The following is a 24,196-nucleotide window of genomic DNA, read 5'->3' as shown; positions in this document are numbered from 1 at the left end:
TGTGTGCGCATGTGTGTGTGTGCGCACACCGCGCTGCTCCTCAGAGAGTCCCATGTGGTGTTTTTTTTTTTTTTTTTTACTATGATAGCACAGATAGCAGCGAGTGTCTTGTTGTGGATGATGTTGTGGATGATGTTGTGGATGATGTACGGAACACTTCTTAGTCAGGAAAAAAAACACCAACATCAAAGTAGACCTGAGAAGCGCACACAAGGCAGCTACGGAAACCGCTCTCATCCTACAAGGCAACCCGGCCTGCACCTCCAGAGAAACGTGACTACTCGTCGGGTCAACGCAGCCACAATGTTGTGTTTAGTCCTTGTGCGTTTCCGGCTACTTTATCAGTCAGATAATAACAATCAGGACTAATAATCAAAGCATCGATATAAGGACTCACAAATGTCAGCAAATTCCTGGAGGGAGCTGCTGAAACTATGGGAATGGAAGGAACGAAGAAAGTGAAAAAACAGGAACAAATATGTTTGCACCCTAAAAACAGCACAAAGAGCGAGGACCAAAAAACCCCCAGCACACAACCACAAGGTAATTAACACACGCAATCCAGCTATACATGCATAAATGCGGACATGAGGTCGGACACTTCCGTAGGCTACATAGGCCGCAAAGACCCTGCAAGTCTAATCAGCGAGCATCTAACCAAGCTAGCTCCAAAACAGAAGCAGCATCAGGTGGAGAGAACATCAGGATGCAGCTGGATTTGAGCTTTGACTCCTTCAAGGAGTTTGTTTTTGTCAAACACCACATGTAGCTGTTGTTAATCTGCTGCACTGAGGCTGAACTTTATTGGGAGTTTATTGTAGTTTTTTTATTTATCGAGTTTTGGAGTTCATATTGTTAGCAGTTTCTCCCTGTTGATGTTCATGTGTGTCCTTATTAAGACACACATTTAGCATGTAGTTCTGCTGTCTGTGAACAGTTGGTTGCTGAATATATTTCTTTAAAGGGTATCTTTAAAGGGTACCTGATTAAGTATGAAAATACTAAAACTAATACTGAAACTAACTAAAACTAAGCATAAAACCAAAAATAAAAACTAATAAAAACGAGCAAAACCACTCTGAAAACTAATTAAAACTAACTGAATTAGAGAAAAAAAAGTAAAAACTAACTAAAACTAAACTATAATGTAAAATCCAAAACTATTATAACCCTGGTACAGAGGATGACACAGGTTCATTTTAACAAAAAAGATTTTCATTTAAGCAAAGAAAAACTAAAAGGTCTGGAGGTCTGCTCAAAACTGACTCGTACTTATAGTAAATGGACTGGTATTTATATAGTGCACACACAAAGCACTTCTATACTACAAACCACATCCTATTCTATTCTCTTCTAGTGACAATTTGGGGGTCAACAGCCTGCCCAAGGACATGTGCAACATGCAGACTACTGGAGGCAGGGATTAAACCCCTCACTTTCAGATTAGCAGATTAGATGCTCCACCTCCTGCACCACAGCAGCTCCAGAATAAGATATTTAAAAAATTAAAAAAAAAAAAAGTGGAAGGAGTCTGGGTCAGCCACACAAAAGGCCGTAGGACTCAGACCATTCCTAAAAAAACAGACTACCAGGGCCTCCATCCTGAAAGCAGAGAAACACTCTCACAGGGATGTCTGGGAAAGAGCAAAAACCTTTTCCAGCCTCCCTCACAAAAGTACTCATCCCTAAACATTTCATAATGAGAGGGAGGAGATAGGAAAAAGAGTGGAGAGAGAGGAGACGCTGATAAGGGTAGTACTCCTTCTGATCTAAAGATCTGACGCAGTTGAACAACTGGTTCTGTGCCGCTATGGCGAGCAGCAGAACAAGGATTACTTTCACCAACTGTCAAAGACAATGGAGTTGGAGTGTGCCCGCAGTACAAAAACTCACTGGAGAAGCTCCTGATTAAAACGCGCCATTATTTTTCCCAAAGTATAAGGCAATTAAAATATTCACAAAGGAGCACCTTATATACCATTTTATTTGATAACTTAGGTAAGACGATGTGGATGTGCGCTCATTTAACTCAGAATGAGTGAGACTGAAATTAAAGAGTCAAAAAAAAAAGCATGAAATAATGAGCACGTGTGTGTGAACTAAATGGCACTACAAGTGGGAAAATGTTCTAAAGTAGACAAAAATGTGAAAAAGATATTCAAAGAATGTTCAAGAAAGCGATGGAAAGACTATGTGTGTGTGTGTGTGTGTGTGTGTGTGTGTGTGTGTGTGTGTGTGTGTGTGTGTGTGTGTGTGTGTGTGTGTTGGAAAGAGACGGCAGATAAGAGTAAAAATGGGTCAGCCAGCTCAGCAGGAGCTGAGATGATAGTCCTCAGAGATCGACACAGAGCACAGATAGATGATTTGTTGTGATTCTATGTATTTTTATGTATGATTTGTGGTATATTTTGTAACTTATCATTTTTAAAATATTTAGCTCTTCATGAAGTTTTATTTTTGCCATTTGAAATGAATGAAGAAAATTTGAAATCCTCTTCCAACTCACCCAATTTGAGAGTTGCCCAGTTCAGCATACTTTGAGCTAGAGAAAAAATTCCAACTTTAAATGGGTCCCAAGACTTTGAACTATTCAGGTATTAATTTGTTTGTTAATATCTTTTACGTTTTTTTAAACAACGACAGCTTAAGTTTTATGAACTTTTCTGAAACTTTAAAAACCTTCCATAGAAATGCATTAGAGTGGTGACATCACCATCCACTGAAGAATTTGAGATGTTTTACTTTTCAAATTTTTTTCTCTTTCCATTCTTTTTACTCCCACAACTTTTGGTCTACCAAAACATTTTATACTTTAAATTGTAGCTATGGTTGTGCTCTTTAAAAAAAAAAAAAAGTCAGACATTTGCAAAATTTAAACTAGGAGCCTGAGAGTGTCAGGGGTACCCTCCACATCGTCCATTCACTCCAATGCTAACTTTTCTCCGCTCTTTGGAGCAAAAACCAAAAACGGTGGCACTTTTTAAATTGCCATTGCTCACTCAGTGGTATAAAAAAAAAAAAACCCACATGCGTCAGTAACATCTCCTTGCGCTCAGAGTGTAAAAAGTTTGTCACTGCGAATTACAGTTTTTGTGTGGCAAGCTGTTGTTTATGGCTAGGTCAGCAGGATTTTCAACTGTTTCTCACTCTTTTTGGAGGGAAACAGCTTGAAACAGCATTTTTCTGATTGGTGTATTCAAATTCAGATGTATGAGGCAGGTGGTTCAAATTTGGACAGTTAGTGACAGTTGATGAAGGTCTTATCTAGTATTGCATCTATTGCAGTTCTTCATTTTGATGTGCTTCAGCTCCAAGTTTTGCTGTTTCCCCATTTTTTAATCCAGCAATTTCAGCACATCAAGTTCAATTTCAGCACTTTGAGAAATAGAGCAGTTTAACTTTTTCAAATGTTTTTCTCTTTCAGCTAGTTAAGTTTTAGGTATTTCCAGTCAAATCTTTCGGCTTTCAGCATTCACACTGCATTTTCACCAGGAAATGCATTTTTCTAGTTATTTAATTTTCCCTCAAACACTTCAGCATCACAACAGGTTGGGCACAACATCAGCAGTTCTAGGAGTCCATAATCCTGAAGTTACTGTTGAGTATATGTTTGTGGATTCCTTTATTAACTGTTTTACACGTATATTGGTTTGGTATTATTAACCAGAAATTAAGATTTCTGGGCGATTTCTCAGATTGATCTCAGGATCAATCTCTTGATCTAAAGAAAAAGAACAACAGAAAGATATGGAGTGAGAAAGAAATTTAGACAGAGAGAGAGAAAGAACGAGCGACAGAGAGACATACAGAGAGATGGAGATAAAAGGGACAAAAATATAAAGACAGAGGTAAGAGATAAAGAGAGATATTTGATAGCAACATCCTGCCCATTGTGCTGTATGGTATTGAAGAACAGGAATGACTCAGTCATCAGAATGTACATGCAGAGTTCTGCACATACATTTGCATGTACACAGATGTACACAACAAATGGCTGTTAAGCAGATAACCACTTAAGCAGATACCCAGTGATAATTAGCACTCAAAACAGAGCACTGAAATTTTGTAATTACTTTAACTCCAGCCCAAAGACTCCCTTCATTCCAAAGCCCTCCAAACTGAAGAGATAAGCCCAGAAAAGAGTCTCCTGTGTCAGTTGGTGGTGAAACTAACTGCCTCCTCTCAAACACACTCTGACCAAACTCACAACAACACTGCTGTCCAAACACCAATCAGAGTAAACAAAATTATATCACAATGCAAAGAAACCTACTTGAAAGAAAAAAAAAAAAACACTGGAAAGAAGAAACTAAAAGCCAAAGCAGATTAGAATGTCATCTGACCCTACAAAGAGATAATGAACTGGCAGAATCTCTCTTAACTGTCAGACAGCAGAGCCAGATCCTAAACAAGTATGGGCTCAATGACCACAAACTGGCAACCAAACAAGGAAGACAAAAAGTCACAGCAACCAAAAAGAAACCGAAGATGTGATCACTGTTTGACAGGTGAGGATGAAACATGCATTTCCTCCAAAAATGAAAATCGTTCAGTGAAGTAATAAACACTTAGTTTAACTAATTCCAAATTCCCATGAACACAGGAGAATGAGAGAGCATATGTGGCTACCATGTTGATACATGGTAGCCACATATGCTCTCTCATTCTCCTGTGGCTACCATGTATCAACATGCCACAATCTCTCTCTCTCTCTCTCACACACGCACGCACGCGATGTTTAAGTGTTGATTGAGCATACTGAATTGAGCTGAAATGTATAATTTTGTTGTTCTTTTTGCTATTATTGTTATTTTATTTTTCTATTATGATTGTTATTTTGATGCTTTGACAATACTGTTTTCAGAAACTTTTTTGCCAATAAAGCACCTTTGAATTTGATAAATTTATATATGGAGACAGAGAACGAGAGAGAAATTTAGGAAACGAAAAACAGATAAAGAGGCAGACAAAGAGAGGGAGACAGAAATATAGACAGCGATATACAGAGTGACAAAAAGTGTGATCTGACAACTGCTGGCTGCTGTCAGTGCTTAAGAAGGGTTCACAAACCACATGACGACTGGTTTCCCAAAAGTGAAATAATCCCACCATCTATAACCCACAGGAAAATATGTGCAGCTTGAACCAATGACAGTGAAATAATCTTGCTCATCACTGTTTGAATGCACAGATTTAGCTGCAGCAAAACACTTAAGGCTCTGCACACATTGATCCCACTGGGGTGGAAGTGAAGGGTGTGTCAGGAAGTTGCGGCTGCCCTATCTTTCCCATAGGCAGGAGGAAGGAAACACTTCGTATTTGGTATGACGGTGCCTAGACCAACACGTATCCACACACACCACCTACACACACACTTAGAGTGTAGGAAACCCAAACACACAGCAGGGCAGGGCTCAGCTCAGTGGCACAGCAATAAAACAAGTGATAAACACAGTGACAAAGTATCATGTATTTTAAAAAACACAATAGACACTCTGTGCAAATTCCAAGAAGGAAATCTGTCCACTAAATAATGATTTCCATTTTTATCCAACTAAAAAAAATAAGCACTCTTCTTGCTGCATTTCTAGCAGTATCCTGTGCTTGTTTGTGATATAAAGGACATTAAAAACAAAAAAACACTTGTGCAGCTCTCTTTACGTTTTCCAAATAGGAATGTAGTCATACTCAAATTTAGTGAGGCACCAGTCAAAATTCCCAGGGGTGAAGATAATGCTTCTTTGACATGCGGTAGGGGCGCAATGCTAACCGACTGCCAAAACTGCTTAACGCCAGAGATCTGGTCAAAATGAGAGAAATGACACAGGAACAGGCCCACCATTAAAAGCTTAGTTAAAGAATGTATTTTTTATACCTGACCTACTTTGTGATTTCTGATTCAGCAAAGACAGCAATGAGAGCATGGTTTGGAGAAAGGAGACAAATGAAAGAAAGAAGAAGAAGACAGGGAATATTGCTTTCACTGGAAATGCAGCTTCCTTGCTTAAATTAGTCCATTTAATCTTTTTTTATAAGCTTTTTTTTTTAATTATACTAAGTTATCTGTACTTTCTCCCCCCAACATATTGAGAAGTATAGCTGTGCATGGTTGTGCAGAGACAGCAGTTTTGTGATTATTATTTCAGTTATGGTGTTTACGATTTGATTCCTTAGGATGTGTAATTTGCATTTTACTGTTTTTCTGATTAAGAACAGTGTATTAAAAGGTCACCATGATTTCTGTAGTGAAAAATTATTCCCTGTTTCTGCTCAAGGTTGACCTGTTGCTTAGATGTTTTTTTAAAAAAAAAAAAAAAAAACAATGCTCTTGCAACTGTGTGGTGCAGGACTGTAGTTTTTTCTCAATTTCACTGAGAATTTCAGTAAGAAATAGCAATATTATATGGACAAAAGTAATGGGATACCTATACATTACACCTACAAGAACTTTAATGACGTTCCATTCTGGAGTTGATTCCCCCTTTGCAGCTATACCAGCTTCCACTCTTTTGGAAAGGCTTTCTGGAGTGTGTCTGTGGGAATATTTTCCCATCCATTTATCCATGGTTTGCATGGATAAATGGAGATTGGTTTGCAATCTACATCAATGGGGTTAACCAAGGTGGCCTTAAACAAACTCTGGTGGAGTTTGTGTGACTTTATCCTTTGTTTAAAAGTGAACTGTGCCATGTTAGGGATTTAAGATGGGGCTGCTTGGTTAAGGCAAAAACCATCAAGTTATTTTGGTCAGTAATAATTGGAATCTAGATTATTTAACATGAGTATTAATTAACTTAAACATGCATTTACTGAACTTAAACTTAATTTTTACTAGGGTTTTTCCTTGAACTTTGGAATATTTAAAGGTTTAATAATAATTAAAAAAAAAAAAAAAAAACACCTTTGTAGACAGATTTTGTAGAGAACTTCCAAGTGAAAATGAATGCAAAAGTCTTGTTTTCATAATTGCTGAAAACCAAAATCTTAATTGAAATTAAAATCTGACTAATCACCCAGCTCTATTTCATGTTTCTGTGGGCATTTTGATCCTTTTAGTGAGAACATTGGCACAACTTACAAGCACCCACTGAGCTTTGAAGATATCAAAACGGACACATTTTAAACACACTAGTGCTTCATAATTATCATCAGGACACCAAATACTGTGTGCATTTTGTAGAATTTTAAAAGTCACTCTAAAATTTGAAATCGTCTGTGCTCCTTTCTTTCTTCTGACCTGCACTGCCAGTCATTTGACCTCCAATTACACAACAGTAAGTCAGTGTGTCTGTGTGAGCCAAGAGCTGGGTCAGTGACACAGAGTTAACGCTGAAAGCACTTAAGCCAAGCACAAGAGTCTCGAGTGAAAGCTAGAGCACCTCTCTAATCAGCTTGTGTGCTGGTCCCTGTATTTATAATATTTGTTTGAGACTACTGTAACGGCAGCTTATGTGTAGCTGCCAACTTTCTGTGTTTGTGGACATTATTTTATTAAATTAAATTGACCTTTATGGACTAAACACACACAAAGCAACTACATTCCTTAGTGCCTAACTTAAAGACTGACTTATTGATTTTACTAATCTCACTACTTACTTGGATCTAACGGCTATAAAAACTACAGAGTGGAGTGTGAACTGGAAAAGCAGAGGATTTTTCCAGACGCTTCCAGCCTTCATTATTCCCACTGAACACCTAAAGACATCAAGCATGAAGAATACTTTTGAACCGTTTTCCATTCTGTAAACAGCCTGGGTTGTTTCAAGCCAGCAGCTATTATTTTTGAGAAATCTTCTTAAAAGGATAGCTTTGTGGAGGCAGCTGTAGCTGAGAGCTTAACTGCAGAAACAGACCGGAGGTCAAGTGTGGCCAATTATGAAGGGTCTACCATGGCTGAGGAGACATACTAGCTGAGAGCGAGGTAAAAGGAATAAAAGCGGGTAGGTTGGGTGGATGAAAGTGAACATCAAAGGCTCCATCATCCCCTGAGGAACAGAGGTCAGGTATGAGTCTTTTAAATCTTAGCCCATGAGAAAGCACAGGGCGCAAAGGGGAACAAAATGCTGCTGGCTGGCTAACTGGACTGGTCTGTGGGTGGAGGGTCAAACTCTCCCCACAGAAAGAGCTGGGGAGCTTCTGGAAAATAAAAGCATGCTTGAATTGTCCCAAATTCTGGGAGTGACATTCAGCTAACCCAATGGGCACAGCTTACAAGATGCTGATTAAAAAAAGAAGAAGAAGAAGAAAAAAAAAAAAAAAGGTGAGAGACAGACAAAGTCCACAGTCCAGGTGTGTGTGTGTGTGTGTGTGTGTGTGTGTGTGTGTGTGTGTGTGTGTGTGTGTAGGTAGGTAGACAGATACTTTATTGATCCCACTAGGGAAATTACTGTTTCAGCAGCAAGAAAAATAATACAATCTACATCAAAGTGAGAGTGCCAGCATTGGAAATCTTTTCTATTTATGTTCCTCTTTTATTTAGTTAACTGGCTCATTTCTAACTACTTATTTATCACTTCCAATACATTTCTGGGATGAAGTGGGAGACCACTCATTATGTCTGAAAAGACTTTCTAGGTAACCTGAGTTTTTCCACTTTTGACACATCAAAGGGAGAGAAGCAAGTGAAACCTTCGAATGTATGTAGCGATGTGTGTGAATAGTTGCGTGAATAGCATTGCTGACCTCACTAGTTTTTCAGTAATTGTGTGTTTATTTATGTGAGTAAACTGGCAGATAACCACCCATGAAGCACTGTCACATGATGATTGCACGATAAAGCAAGGTGCACGATAGCACATGTGAATCTTTGGTTCCTACCAAAAGATCTCTGCATATAATCATGTAAAAAAAAATCAGAATAAACAGAGAACCAAAGGTTTCAGAAATCCTGTGGTAAGAGAAATGCAGTGCAAATAGTGATCAACATACAGCTTACTTCCACTCTAAAAGGTGGAACAACAATACCCTGAGGCAGAGATGAGGTACAGTAGGAATCACGCAGATCGTGTCTTTGGGATCAAAATAATTACGAATGAAGCTCCCTTTCAGGAGGAGAAGTCAGGTAATAAATCCTTTCATCACTCACCATCCACTCTCCAAACACCAGCTCGCCAACAGCCTCAGGGACTGACTGACACAGTACGAATCACAACCATCATGTGCCTAAGAGCACCCAAAACAGACAAGGAGTCCTTGTGAAGACATTTTTTTAAATGCAATGATAGATAAGCAGTCAGGCAACTGTTTACAGCACTTATATTTGTGATTAATCAAGTATTTTGTTTGAGAATCAAACTGAAGAGGAAAAAAAGAGAAGCTTTTAAGTTTTTAATGCCATTTCCTGCCATTAAAAAGAAGCTGTTTGAATTATAAATGAGAGAAATTAAAACAGCTTGAATTTATTAAGGTACTCTCTTTAAAATAACATTTAAAATGCCTTTATTCTCATGTCTTGGTCATTAATCCATCACTTTTCTTAACCACTTATCCAATTTAGGGTTGCTGGAGGCTGGAATCTATCCCAGCATGTTCATATATTCTAATGGGTTTCAGCATATAAGCCCTCGTCAGGGAGTTAAACAGGTTTCATGGAAAAAAACAAAAACAGAAGCTCTTTCTAGTGTTGTTCCACCAACAGGAATCTTCAAACTTGACATGGATTCTGAAAGGGCGTCAACAAAGACATATAAAGACCTCAGAAAATGGCATCCTTTTGGTCCATGATGTGCATCAAACGTAAATCTAAATTCCATAAGCAACCAACAATAACACTATTGCATCCCAAATAAGTCCTTATTTAAGCCAGGATTTTAGTGCCTTATAGAAAGCCAATCTCAAAAGGTCTCCTTTATCTGTCACTACACTACAGAGGCATGCCCAGTTCCAAAGGTTTGAAGTGTAAATTGATTACTTTCTGAGTTAGAGTAATCTGACCATTTGTTCTGCAAATGTCTTTTTGTTCTTCCTACACAAATAACTTTGTAGCTGCAATACACTAGCACACTATAAAATGAATGAAATGATTAGTAAACTGATTTTCAGAAGAAAAAGCAACAACTGCAGCGATCGCACTTCTAGGACCCAGTAGGCTTCAGACAGAGCCATGTTTGATGGATGTCTGGCTGAAGCTGGCTGAACCAGTTTATATTGTAACGTTTTTTTTGTTTTTTGCCTGGCAGGGACTATCTACTCTGGTTGTTCCAATGGAAATTTATGTCAAGCATTGCTGATGGTCACGGGGATGATAACAGATTGCCAGTCAAGGATGTTTTTAATTTCCCAACATTGTGTATTTGAACAAGCGCAATGCATTAAATTCAAATTTCATTATGAGATTCATAACAAACTGAATTAGCCCCACTATAATTGAATGTTGCATCTCCACATATAACTGCCACATGCAATTCAGATATGTTTGGGTGTACAAGTTCATGCCTGGATTTCTGCACGGTGTGAAATTAATATGTGCATGGGTATGGTGCAGGGGTCTATTTCTGACTGTTGGACTGATTTCTGAATTGGAGCTTAATGTGACTGCACTTGGAATGGCAGTCATACACCCCACCCCCAATAACTATACTGTATGTCTAAGGCAAAAAGAGCCAGCTTTGTGACCCAGTACTGTTTGAGCTGTTCAGCTGACATCCATCCATTTATGTTAACTAATTACAGTGAAGCTAAATCATTCATCATTACATGTCAATGGGGAAATGCGTCTTAATGCTGGAAATGAGAAATAAAGTTCCAGCATGTGTGTTTCTCTTTTACTCACACACCATTGAGTTTGCTGTGTTTGGGCCATATATTGTGCTACATGGAGGGTGGAGGGTGCTACCCCAAAGGGTGCATGTTAACCTCCTCTGCACCACCCTGGCTGCAATGCAGCTGGTCACTGGCAATCTCACAGGTGCTGATGGGGTGATTGGACTATGAAGCAAATCACCCAACCCTACCATCCTTAGCTACATTAGCAAGTGTGATGTGACAACTGGCTCACATCTGTTTTGTCAGATTAGGACGTTAAAACTGAGATTTTAACTGCCAGAAAAGATCTTTAAATTCCACCTGCACCACCTATATTTTCCGAAAGAGCACCTCCAAGCTGTAACAGCTATAACTTATGGTTTGCAGTGCTGTGCTTTGCCATCCAGACACACATAAAGTAGGAATCAGCCTGCAGATGCTGCAGCAGCGCTCTGCAGGCTGATAAATGATGAGCAGTTCTGTGTTTTTCTGCCTGACAGCAGCAAAGTGAAACACACCAGCAGAGTTTTCATCACATTTTACACCCCATTGACATCTTCACAGCACTGCAATGTTTCATGTCTATTGGTGTGTGTAGGAGGAGCGTGTAAATGTCCTGTTTATGTCTTATGATTGCAGCACAGAACAACAACACCTGGGTGGGTTCTACTACAAAGCAGCTGGGGGGGGGTGAGGGACAAAGAACTGCGGTGGGTATCAACCAAGTATTAAACATAAAAACTGCTATATACTTGCCCCAAATTTGACATTTGGCTTGCCTGTTTCTACATAAAAAAGCATAGATAAGACACTAAACTGAAACAAAAAAAAGATGTTAACAATTACATAAATTCAATACAGGTAAAGTTTTATTTTTACCCAAAACCACAAACAGGAGAATCCAGATTTTATGATTTCATCCAAAATTCCTGGACAAGACAAATGACAGCTCTGTACTGTAACCTGGCAATAAAAACCCTCTCCAAGTGCCAAAGTTATACTCAGGAATCTGTCAAGGCCTTCGGATTTGAAGAGAATGGAGAGCCACGTCAGACAAGCTGGCAGGAAGATGTTTCTCTGGCAGAGAAACGTGATGGACGCTCGCCATAATGCACACACGCTCAGCAGAAGACAACATGTCACAGCCTGATGCACGCTGGTCATTTCCACTGAAACGTTGGCCATTAGTCAACTGTCAGCCTGGCGCTTCAACCATGGAATTCATTTACACACTTCAGGCATTTCACAACACCCAAGTATATAATAACTCTGTTCAGAACGCAACAGCCACTGTATTTCACGCTTACGAAGCCACTTCAAGTGAAAATTTCTTTACAGTGCCCTCTGCCACAAACTGATTCAAACAGTAAGAGTATGATTTGGGTAATAATAATAATAATAATAATGTAGCAAGAACCAAAGGAAAATCCTGAGTATTGCAATAACATTTTTGTTTTAACCAGGTTTGTTAATCTGTGAACATCCACTTTATAATAGTAAAGTGGATGTTATATAGTACCCTATACCAAGTACTACCAAATACCAGATATTTAAAAAAAAAAAAAAATGATCTTTGAGTTTAGCATGTGGCTAGGACACAGTCTAAGTTAAGTCAGCGCAGATATCACTCAAAAAACATTTTTAGGGCCTCAGTCATATCTGATTCACAATAACCAGATCATGCTTCATACCAGAGATATGTAAACATGCTTTCTTCATCTTGTCATCCAAAACTGTCTAAAATGCCTCCAAACTGTCAAATTGTACCAATTTTTATTACCTAATTCAGTGAAACTGATTCATTTTGATAACTATAAAACATTTATCATTCAGAACAGGTATGCTGTATGAACGTGGTGTGCTTTATGCTGCTGTATCCAGGAAGTCAAGAAAAAGCTTTCAATTCGAGAGCTCTGTCCTATAGTTTATCAACAAAGGGGTCAAACAGCAAGTGATGGACATTAACCAACAACACATATGATATATTATCTTAATCTGTGAATCTTTATGGACTAAATGGATACAAATAATTTAGGATTGAGCACAGACTGTGACCACTTCAATGACAGAGTCACCATAATGCCCTGTGACAGACTGGTGACCTCTCCAATGCAAAACAGCTTAAATATGTTGCCCGTGACCCAGGTTTTTATGAACACAAGTATCACAGACAGTTCTGCTTATCAAATTATCCACAATAACAAGAAAAAAGAAAACGATTTCTGTCAAATAAGGTAGCTCATATGCCCACTGTCTTGACTGTAAATGGTCAGGTCTCATTTGCATGCACATTCACCCCGAACACACACCCACTGACAGCCAAAAAAAAAAAAAATAAAAAAAAACTAAATAAAAAAAACAAAAAAAAAACATCATCTCTCGATTGTGTGCTATGATAAATTTTTATACTGTTACGATCTGTAGCGGGACCGATGGTCTCCTCAAAGCTGATGGGAAAATCCACTTGTGTCTGTCTGATGAGAGCGTTTGTGTATCTTCAAAATTTCTAAATTCCTATAAATATTACATGTGTGCCTACAGGGTTTATGTGCAGGCTCAGGCTGATAGGAAGCTTCTTCCACAGAACTCCTGAACATTCCCTGTCTTGTCACATGGCTGTGAGCGAAGAAGTGATGATTAGCCACACTTGTATGTGCCAGACAGACCTACCATGTAATCAATAATGCCTCTGTGCCAGTTCCAGTGGGCAACTCCCACGTCTTCTGTGTGGGGTTGCAAGACCTACTGTACTCATCCAGGTAATGCTTTGTATCTGAGGGTCTGAAATAACACAAACTGGCTGATTAAAAGCTTATATTTATAGGCATTATGATACCAAGGTTTCTGCAACAAAGGCTGTTAATCCCAGTGGTTTCAAAAAGCACATGGAGGAGCAAATTAATGTCACACTCAATTAACGTGAGATTACCTGTGAGAAATTGAGAGACACTTTACAACCTATAATATAGTATATAGCAAACAATGATCTAACCTACTCAGGTCACATCAGCTGATCAGTGAGCGTGTGAAAGTCTCCAAGCTATTCTAACAGTGATGTCACCAGGAGATTAACAAAATTATAGATTAGCAGCTGTCAAAAAAAAAAATGTCCTAGGTACACATAAGCCTCCAAATAAAAGCACAAATGTGACAAAAAGTCTACATCCATAAATATTCATAAGCAAACAGAAAAATACAATATCAACAAAGTGTAAACAGCTCAATTCACAAATTTCTCCAAACTGTAAGTATAATTACCTTCTTTGAATGAACAGCAAGAGATAATGATGTTAATTTTTCAATTCGATGTGTTCTATATTATGTTCTAATGGGCAGACCAGTTACAAGGCTGAATGGTGTCTCATTTCCCTGGCAAACAAAAACACTGAACTCATTAAATTTTAAATGGTTCGTCAGCATTGATCCTGCAGTCTGAAATGGTTATGTGAGTGATGTGCAAACTTCCTGAGTTGCAGAGATCAATCAGCTAGGGCAACAAGGGCACAGATAAAGACCAGAAATCACTAATCACAATAATAATAGGACAGGAATCTCCATCCATCACATTTCTGCTTCCATCAGGAGGATGAAAAAAAAAAAAATGAATGCTGAGCAAACTTCCCCCACACAGAAAATTATCTAGAATTGTGAAATGATTGATTTTCTTGGTTTAAAACAGGTAGAAAGTGCTTTTTCACAGGTTGTATCACCAATTAGAATTTATATCCCTCTCTCAATGTACCTCAAGCTCACTTTCAAAGTTCTCCAGCAGTAAGGAGGGAGACAACAGTGGTTCAACAACAAATAAAGTTTGAAGGCATTTGTAAATTTAATACTAAAACTGCATGTAACAGTCAACAAAGTTTGCAGGATTGGGGAACCACGGTAAGAAAGAAAGCCAGTCGACTCCCACGATGAGCTTTCTCTCACAGAAAACAGATCTTTCTGTTCACTTTGTGACTTTTGTGTTTTAACGTGTTAGTCTGGATGCAATATCCTGAAATGTCCTCAACTTATACACATCTCAAAATATGAAAACATAAACATACATGAAATTAGGGTATAAAACACACTGAAAATATAGCATGAGTCAATATAATATTTTTTGACCCATTGAAGAAGGGTTCTACTACATGAGCTTTTTGTTTGTCAACCGAATTTGACAAACTAATCTGACCTTTCAGCCACATTTTAATTACAGTATGAATATTGAAAAGATGTGATTAATACTTTCAAATGGCTCCTAAATACACACTTTTTATGGACTGTTTAATCTCCTGTTTAAATATATTGAATAAAATGTGATTTTTGGTTCAGGTCACCCTTATACACAACAGGGGCAACATGCGCTGAACAAGAGACTAACAGCGCTCACATGAGTGTTGGTGTTTTATGAACTTCTACCATTTTCAGAGAAGCTCCAACTTTCTAATGTAATATAAGGATATGTTTTAAAGATAAGTTGGGGAATTCCTATGTTACAGCAATCAAAATATTAAACAGCACTTAGAACAAAATAACGCAGAATAGCTCAATAAAATACAATACTGGCATTTTTCTAACTCAAAACTGGCCTTTGTGGAAAGGATGGCTTTAGAAGTCTGTGCTTTTCCTGTTATTTTTGACATTTTAATAAACAAAAAGGTGCTTTATGCCAGAGGAAATTAAATTCCACTTGAAATGAAACTTGCTTACAAAAAAATTACTATATTGCACCAGTGACTTTTGTTTGGGGAAAGGAATTTATGTAGGAAAACTTGTGAATATAAAAATGTCAAAGTAAAAATTAGACAAAAGAAGCAGAATCAAATATATAAAAAACCGTCACACTGCAAAATCAAAAGTGTACAAACATCATAACACTTATTCTGCTTGGAATTAGAAGGTTATACTAGTTCGAACCATGTTCACATGACAAGAAGCACCAAGCAGCCTGAGGCAGGGGAGTTAGACATGAAGAAAAACACAACCTCCAACTGACAATTTTAAGTCCAAAGTTATCAAGATTGTAGAGGTTCCTTTACTGAGCCTTTGAGTGTCTGAAATGCTTTTGCATTTCACACAATGCACAAAGCACCCACACCTATACATACAGGGACACGCAAGAGCACTGACCTGAAGTAAGCATTCAGCCTTTTTTTTCCCCCCGTTATTTACTCAAAAAATTAAAGGGTTATGGGTTTGTTAGTTGAAGAAGAAGAAGGAAACTGCTTCTCAAGGCCTTAAGATCCATTTGAGCTCTGGGGACTGTTTCCAGTTTGCACAGGTGGAAAATTTCCACTGTCATAGTAACGCACTGTGCGCCAATGCTTTCACACACCTGCATTCACTAAAAGACACCATCCATCCATCCAGGGGGACCCCAAGGCATTCCCAGGCCAGCTGAGAGATATAGTCTCTCCAGTGTGTCCTGGGTCTGGCCTGGGGCCTCCTCCCAGTAGGACATGCCTGGAACACCTCACCCAAGAGGCATCCTAGTCAGATGCCCGAACCACCTCATCTGGCTCCTTTCGCAGCTCTACTCTGAGCCCATCCCGAAAGGGTGACGAGTGCAGCCAATCTCTAAGGGAGATGCCAGCCACCCTTCAGAGGAAGCTCGTTTCTGCCGCTTGTATTCGCGATCTCATTCTTTCTGTGTCTTCCCAAAGTTCATGACCATAGATGAGGGTAGGGACGTAGACTGACCAGTAAATGAACAGCTTTGCCTTCACGCTCAGCTCCCTCTTAACCACGATAAAATGGTGCAGCATCCGCATCACTGCAGACGCAGCCCCAATCCGTCTGTCAAGCTCCCACTCCCTTCTCCCGTCACTTGTGAACAAGACCCCGAGATACTTCAACAACTCCTCAAAGACACCCTGAATGTAAAGGCACACACTTCTCACATCTGAAATCTATGCTGTAAAGCAGAGGTCCCCAACCCCTGGGCCGCAGCCCGGTACCGGTCCGTGGGCCTTATGGTGCTGGGCCACACTGAAAGAATAAATAACTTATGTTATTTTTCTTTTATTTATTATCTGAGCCTGAACAATGTTTTATTTTGAAAAATGGCACAAGCCTCTCCGTTACATCCGTCTATGACCCACTCATGATGGATGTCAAGACGCTGGTCTCGGTCATGTGGTACGTTACAACTAAAATTAAACCCGCAAGCTTCACTGGTTCGCGTGTCTGTCTAACGAACTAGGTTGGTTGACCTACATAATGCTATATTTAGGAACATCGGTTGCTAACTGATTCAGCGTTATGGTGAGTTGTATTTTTCATGCACTTTATATTTTTGTGGTGTATCTTATTTTGAAGGCATGTTTTAAAGTTACCATGGTGACCAGAGTGTTGTTTACATTTTTTAAACTTATTTTACTTTTTGTATTTTACTACCATTTTTACGTATATTTACTATATATAAAAATAATTCCCCATTCGCCCTGTTTGCGGTCTTTGCCTTCCAAGCTTGGGTCCTCTACCAGAGACCTCGGCAGAGGGTCCTGCGCAGTTTCTTACCTGTTCCCAGAAATATGCTCTTCTTGACATCTGCTGTTCCTGGAATCTGCTGGAGCCACTCTCCCAGTTTGGGGGTCCCTGCCCCCAGTGTTCCGATTACCACAGGGATCACAGTTACCTTCACCTTCCACATCCTCTCTAGCTTTTCTCTCAGCCCTTGGCATTTCTTGAGCTTCTCGTGTTCCTTCTTATAGATGTTGCCATTACTTGGTATTGCTACATCTATCATTAGGACTTTCTTCCTCTTCTTGTCCACCACTACTATTTCCAGTTGGTTAGCTATTACCAGTTTGTCTGTCTGTATTGGAAATCCCAGAGGATCTTAGCTTGGTCACTCTCTACCACCCAAATGGGTGTATCCCATTTTGACTTCCCAGTCACACTTGGCACAGATGTTCCTGTATACAATGCCAGCCACTTGGTTATGGTGTTCCATGTATGCCCTGCCTGCTAGTATCTTGCACGCTGCTATTATGTGCTGGATTGTCTCAGGGGCATCTCTGCACAGCCTGCACCCGGGGCCTTGCTTTGTGCGGTCCCGCGAGTTCTCACTAGCTTCCCTTTCTTTGTTACCATTTGACATTTTTTTAATATTTTATATATATGCATGCTTTTATTTAGAAATGTTCCATCCATCCATCTACTTCCGCTTATCCTGTTTAGGGTCGCAGGTGGCTGGAGCCTATCCCAGCTGACATAGGGTGATACAGGTCGCCAGCCTGTCGCTGGGCCAACACAGAGAGACAGACAACATCCACACTCACATTCATGCTCTCATTCACACCTATGGGCAATTTAGAGTTTCCAATTAACCTAACCCCAGTAAATACATGTCTTTGGACTGTGGGAGGAAACCGGAGTACCCAGGGAAAACCCATGCAGACACAGGGAGAACATGCAAACTCCACACAGGAGGGAGAGGGAGGGGCCTGGGCAAAGGTGGAATCAAACCCAGGCCTTCCAGATGGTATTCTAACTGTGAGACAGCAGTGCTAACCACCGCGCCACCATGCTGGGAAATGTTAAAAATGTTTAGAAATGTTATTTAATTTTAAGCTATTTTCTTTGGTGTACTTTTTAATTTTAACTTTCCTTTGTTGTGTCATTGTGTTTTATTAAGTCTTTCTGCTTTTTATTTAAATTATTTTGTTACGGGTTGTGTTTAATGTTTTGGCTGCTGTAACAGGAAGTTGGGTTCATCTCATCTTATCGGAACAGCTTTGAGCAAAATACGAGTGTTTCATCTCCAAGGGTCAATAATTCACTGCAGTGCTGAAAAACTATAGATAGGAACTGTATTATACAACAGCCAATGGCTCTGTATACACATTTCTGGCATTTCATAACATGAAAGAAGCTCTCTTAAGACTGCAAAACAAAGTGTACTACCGACACTGAACTGAGCCCACCCACCCTTTGCTCTGGGAAGAGATGTACATTTTTCTCATTCCTTTCTCCAACACGTTAACATCTGTCCCAGGTCGAAGCTCTGTGGGGCTGTGTTAGTCACGCCTACGGAACGCCACTTGAGAATCTGTGTCTGCAGGCTACATTTTTACCTTACAAGCCCCGGCTTTTCCCTTGTTACAGGGCACACAGCTGCAGGCGCAACTGCAGTACACATCCACCAATCTCTCCACTTCATCTCAACCTCTGAAAGCACAGCTTGTCCAGTTCTTTCATAAATTCATCACTTGGGAAATATTTCTGGCCCAGAGCCATGGGATGAGCTGCTAAATTAAAATTAAACAATATTATCCACTTAAAAAACACAGCAGGTACGTGACTGTTGCAGATTATATCACTGTACAGATGTTTGTTGTCATATTTCTAACAGTGTGCATGTCTGATCAAAAGCAGCAGGGATGAGCTTAAGGTTATGGGTGTCTTAGTATCGGTGTAAAGCATGAGTATCAAACATGCAGCCCGGGGGGGCAGGACCAGCCTACGGGACAGTCCAATTCAGTCAAGCAAAGTGTAAAAACTGATGGAAAGTCAATTCATTAATCATTCTTGCTGTGGTGATCCCAGTATTACTACACAGGAGTGAAAATGTAGAGATCTAAGTGTACACATGAAATACAAGTCCATGAAATACAAGTCCAAGGCAAAAGTTTTTAAAGAGCTGAAACCCTAAGTGTCAGTGAAGTACACACCTTAAAACACACCCTTTAGAAGCTGCCACACAACAGAAGGCATTACTTCCAGTTAAACTATTTTTCTCATTTCATGAGTGATCCATTCAGAAAACAGATGATACACAGCATGAGATCTCTGTCATTACATCAATCATCAATTTATAAATTTTCATAACAATGTAATTTTAAATCTTTACATTTCAAACATTTTCACTCCTGTGCAGTAAAACTGGCATTGCCACAAAAGGACACACACCGAGTTTAATTTTAAGAAATTGAATAATTAATGTAACCTTTACTGGATTATGGTGATCTGATTCTTATCAATGTACCTGACCAGCAGCTAAATATTTTATCACTGGCTGTGGAAACCACGTGGAAATCATGTACATCACTGCTTTCTGTATGTCCACAGACTTTCCCAGCCGGTTGGTACTGATGTGTAAAACGCCACTTGCGCTGGTTCCCCGTTATCTCTTACATACACGCATAAAAACCATAATCAGGACGGCCTTTGCTCTCACAGCATTTTAGAAATGTTTGCAACCAGAGCAAGAACAGAATTAAACAAAATGCTTTTGAATAAAGCCCCACCCACCCCTTCCTGGAGTCATCTACAGAAAGCCCCATATCAGTTTTAAAGGCTGCAGTCTCCTCTTGGTCAATGTGACTGCATGTAAACTTCATCTGAAACTCTTTTTCTTTACATGTTACTGCATATGATCTGGATGTTGAGTTCACCAACTGACTGAGTTGTATTTGTGTCACTGTTTACATTTACAGTAAGATTTTTTTTTAACGCAAATTAGAATTTTAACTGGTTAAATTAAGGACTTGCACTTGTAGTGAGGCTGGGGGGTCAAGCTCAGATTCCCCAAAGCATCCATAGAAGAGCGAGTGGTTTGCTCAAGAATATTAACAGAGGAAAGAGGGGAGAGGAGGGGACTGAAGCCAGCACATCTGGCTGAAGGGAAATCGCTCTATTGCACCAAATCCACATCAATACACAAGAAAAAAAAAAAAAAATTAAGGCAGCTGGGCCCCTCCCTGCATACAGACATGCCTGTACACCAAGGAGACTGTGTGTTTGTATGAATTATGGCCACTAGGAACGAGCTCAGCATTCCAGCACACACATACACAGTTTTCACTGGGCTTCAATGACAGCAATGTGGTCGCCAAAAACTCACCATTTCTTAGTACATTCCACCATTAGCTCCTGATAGGAAGCCACGAACTGGAATTTAGACGCATGCTTCCCCACACGTTGCAGTCTCTTCCAAACCGAGGCCATGTTTCTTTGGGACACGGGGTAGTTTCTGCGTGCCTATCCCGTCCTGGACTTCCTTCTTTGGGCTTCCCTTTACACGACTTCACGCTTGAGTTTATCTGAGCATATCCAGCCCGCATAAACACATAGTTAATGTTTTACCGGAACGACTTTGAAATAATAAAAATAATAACACAAAGATAAGGGCCGTCTTTAAGAAAAATCCAGTCTTTAAAAACTGCCGGATAAATCCAAACGTAAGGAGGTGAAATCTCTGCAGCAGGAGTCGCGGTCTGATCTGTCGGCGCGCATGATGCTAAGGAGAAAAGCACTCCATAATTTCGAAAGGCACGATGAGTAATCCACTGGGTATAAATATCATTTTTCCATCTGCTGACCGTCCTGCAAAAGAAAGGGGAAAAAGAGAGACAGTCGGTAGAGCAACACAGCGTATCCTTGATTATTTAAGCAAACCCAGTGAACGTTCCCCGACACGGAGATGCTGTTTCCCTAAAGCAGCTGCTCCGTTGTCACTGGTTAAGCTCTGCAGATGTTACAACAAAACAGTTTATCTGCAGAGCACTTTGCTCATATATAAGCATGCAGCACCAGCACTTAATGCTGCCAACACGGCATGCCGGGGGGCTATTTGCTGGCATGTTTAAAAATAAAATATTAATTTCTGTACTGAAATAATTAAAGAGATGCACTGAAATCATCACACTGAAACAAGCCCCCCCCAAGCATAGAGTCAACAAAAGCTGCAACAAGAGGCTCCACCTGAAAACGAGACCCCGCTAAACACGTTGTAAACACGGATAATTTGGTGGAATGCCTCGGGAACCCAGGGAGTAGTCTGCGCCGCTGCGCGCCGCTAACCGGGATGATTCAGCTTCCAGGCTAACGAGTTAACATGTGAAACTCATGAGCCTGTGAGACACTCACCTTACTGCATCACTGTGCAATCAGCAGAGATGAGGAACTGTCTTAAAAAGGGAGAGAGAGAAAACAAAACAAAATAAAACACGAGTGAGCCTAGCCTGCTTGCTGGCTAATCACCGCTTTCTCCGTACCGCAGCAACACCAGCCATACAGCTAGCTAGCCCAGCTAGCGACCACGGCTAGCCATCACAACACGGCGGCACGAGCGGAAACCGTTGCCTGCCACTTTACTCCACAGGTAAGCGCAACCTCCAGGACTCAAAACCGAGCCAAAAGACGGTGTTTATTCACGCCTGTCCCGGAGCTAAACTGAAGTAAAGTGTCCCGACCCCCCAGCAGGTATCCCTTCACCAAAGTAGTCCGATAGTTACTGATAGTTTGACTGATCGGTTTCTCTGAAAAGTGCGTGAAGTTGGGCGAAGTGCATAAAGATTTCCGATAAGTGCGCTTAAAATGAAACCGCTACCCAGCTGCATTTTCAGGATGACGGAAAGAAAACGGTCCATAGAAAGGTGGACACATCTCACTATTTGCTTACCGTTTAGTTTAACCAAAGGAGATATTTAAGATTTTCAGTTAATCAATTAACCAAACATTATTACAGGCCAAGGTAGTACAGTAACTTAACTAAAACGCATTTTAAAAAAAAGAAGACATTTTTGTACTTCAAAAATACAATAAAATTAAAGAGTCAAAATTCTAAAAAGGCAGTGATGTCCACTTGGCTGTGAGTCAAGTGTTTTTTATTGTAAAACCTGATCTGAAATTCAAAGATTTCCCCCTGACAAACATCCCTTACAATATGATTAAAATAATTGATTGGTTGATTTTGAACATGTAAATAAACATAAAATAAAAATAAGCAACAAAGGTGCATCTTAAACGGGCAAACAACAAAACGGACACCGAATTGCCACCAGCAACATTATATACCACTCAATTTACATGCTCAAAAAAGGGATAGGACGAAATATAAACTTATTAAAGAAGTTTAATAAAAATGTACCTGCATCGACCAAACCATCGTTGGAAACCGTACATGTGCCCTAAATAGTGTTTTAAATATTGTGCAAGATTTGTTTTATTTTGAAGGCGGATGGTCTTACTTCCTGTCTTGTTTCAGGGTAACTTGACTGATCCTCTCCTTTCCATCATTTGCTCTGCCGCCTGGATGACCAAAGGCTGAAGAAACGCCTCCAGACAACAGCCATTGGTGGCATTTTTTTTTTGTGCCTGTTTACTGATTCATGAGGCATTTCTAGGTTGTTGCTGCTGTTGCTATCACCCCTGTTAAATCCTACATCCATCAAATACATCCCTTAATCCCTCATAGTGAGTAAATAAAGGTTTGCTGCTGTCCCCAAACCTCCTGCAATCCCCAGCAAGCCTTTGGTGAATGATGAGGTATTTAAATGCAGTATACAGTAACTCATTCCTTCAGGTTTGTCCAAATGAAGATGACACTTCCAGAGTGTTTCAGTGGGATGGCCATCATACAGATGGTGTTATGATAAAAATAGATTTTCGCAAAGTGGGGAAATAAATATTTGACCCTTTGTGTCATATGTAACTTTATAAAATGTAGCCTACTATAGCATGATATATTCACCTTTTATCTGTGTTTTCTTATATGTATTGTATAGTTTTTTTGACCTGCCCAGTGACTACAAGTGTAACACTTTTGCCAAAATCTGGATGTTTACTTTTATATTGATGTCTATTAACACTCACTGTCCTTGTTAAATAAACAAAAATAAAATATACATTGTATTATTTCATAATAATGAAGCATATGAATATACTAAAAAGTACCTAAAGTTCCTGTTATGCAGGGTCATATATTTTATTGGATCATAATTATTGATTCATTAACATGTTGGTGTTGCAAGTGGTTAGTATCTTATATACTGCTGGGTAGATATATCTCTAATAAGACAGTTAAATACAATAACTTAGTTACGTTTGATTTATATGGCACCAATTTACAGCAACAGTCACTTCATATTGTAAGGTAAAACCCCTGCAGCGCCAAAAATCAGACAACCTCCTATGAGCCACACTTGGCTGCAGTGGGAAGGAAGAACTCCCTTTTAACAGGAAGAAGCCTCCAGCAGAGTCAGGGAGGGGTAGAAGAGAAAAGAGGAGAGCGTAGAGAGATGGGACAAAGCACAAAGTGTGGAGGAGAGCAGACAAAAGTTACCGCCTCAGCAACCTCAGGCTATAGCAGCCTAACTAAGGGATGCTTTAGGATTATGTCATCTAGCCCTAACTATAAACTTTATCAAAAAGCAACATTTTAAGCCTAATCTGAAAAGTAGTGAGGGGTGTCTCTCTCCTGAACCCAAACTGGGAGCTAGTTCTACAGCAGGGGTGTCCAAACTCGCGGCCCGCGGGCCGCTTCTGGCCCCACCCACTTCCGGTCCGCAAACTGATGTCAAAAATAACATACAATTTGGCCCTTTAAGTTACTTTTTTGACATTTTGCTTAACCCTCGTAATTCGAGGGGAAGGCCAAGGCCAAGGTTAACACACAAGGCCAAATTGTATGTTATTTTTGACATCAATTCGCGGACCTGAAGTGGGCGGGGCCGGATGCGGC

At 39.8% G+C, this 24,196-nt stretch overlaps 1 protein-coding gene across 5 annotated transcripts in view; it reads right to left on the bottom strand.

The window, feature by feature from the left end:
- ehbp1 (EH domain binding protein 1) overlaps positions 1-21,739 on the bottom strand; it is a 183,818-nt gene extending 162,079 nt beyond the window's left edge. For 4 of the 5 annotated variants that reach the window (XM_030747768.1, XM_030747770.1, XM_030747771.1 and 1 more), the window contains exons 1-2: positions 21,601-21,739; positions 20,576-21,057 (exon numbers count right to left, since the gene is read on the bottom strand). In XM_030747768.1, coding sequence (XP_030603628.1) covers positions 20,576-20,679 — 104 coding nt within the window. In that variant the 5' untranslated portion in view covers positions 20,680-21,057; positions 21,601-21,739. Of the gene's footprint in view, positions 1-20,575; positions 21,058-21,600 lie in introns of those variants that run through there. The other variant, XM_030747773.1, reaches the window with a different exon arrangement.
- Positions 21,740-24,196: the final 2,457 nt, after the last annotated feature.

Source organism: Archocentrus centrarchus, chromosome 15 (genome assembly GCF_007364275.1).
Source record: "Archocentrus centrarchus isolate MPI-CPG fArcCen1 chromosome 15, fArcCen1, whole genome shotgun sequence".
NCBI lineage: Eukaryota > Metazoa > Chordata > Actinopteri > Cichliformes > Cichlidae > Archocentrus > Archocentrus centrarchus.
The sequence above is the reverse complement of the archived record's forward strand: the minus strand, read 5'-3'. Positions and strand labels throughout refer to the sequence as shown.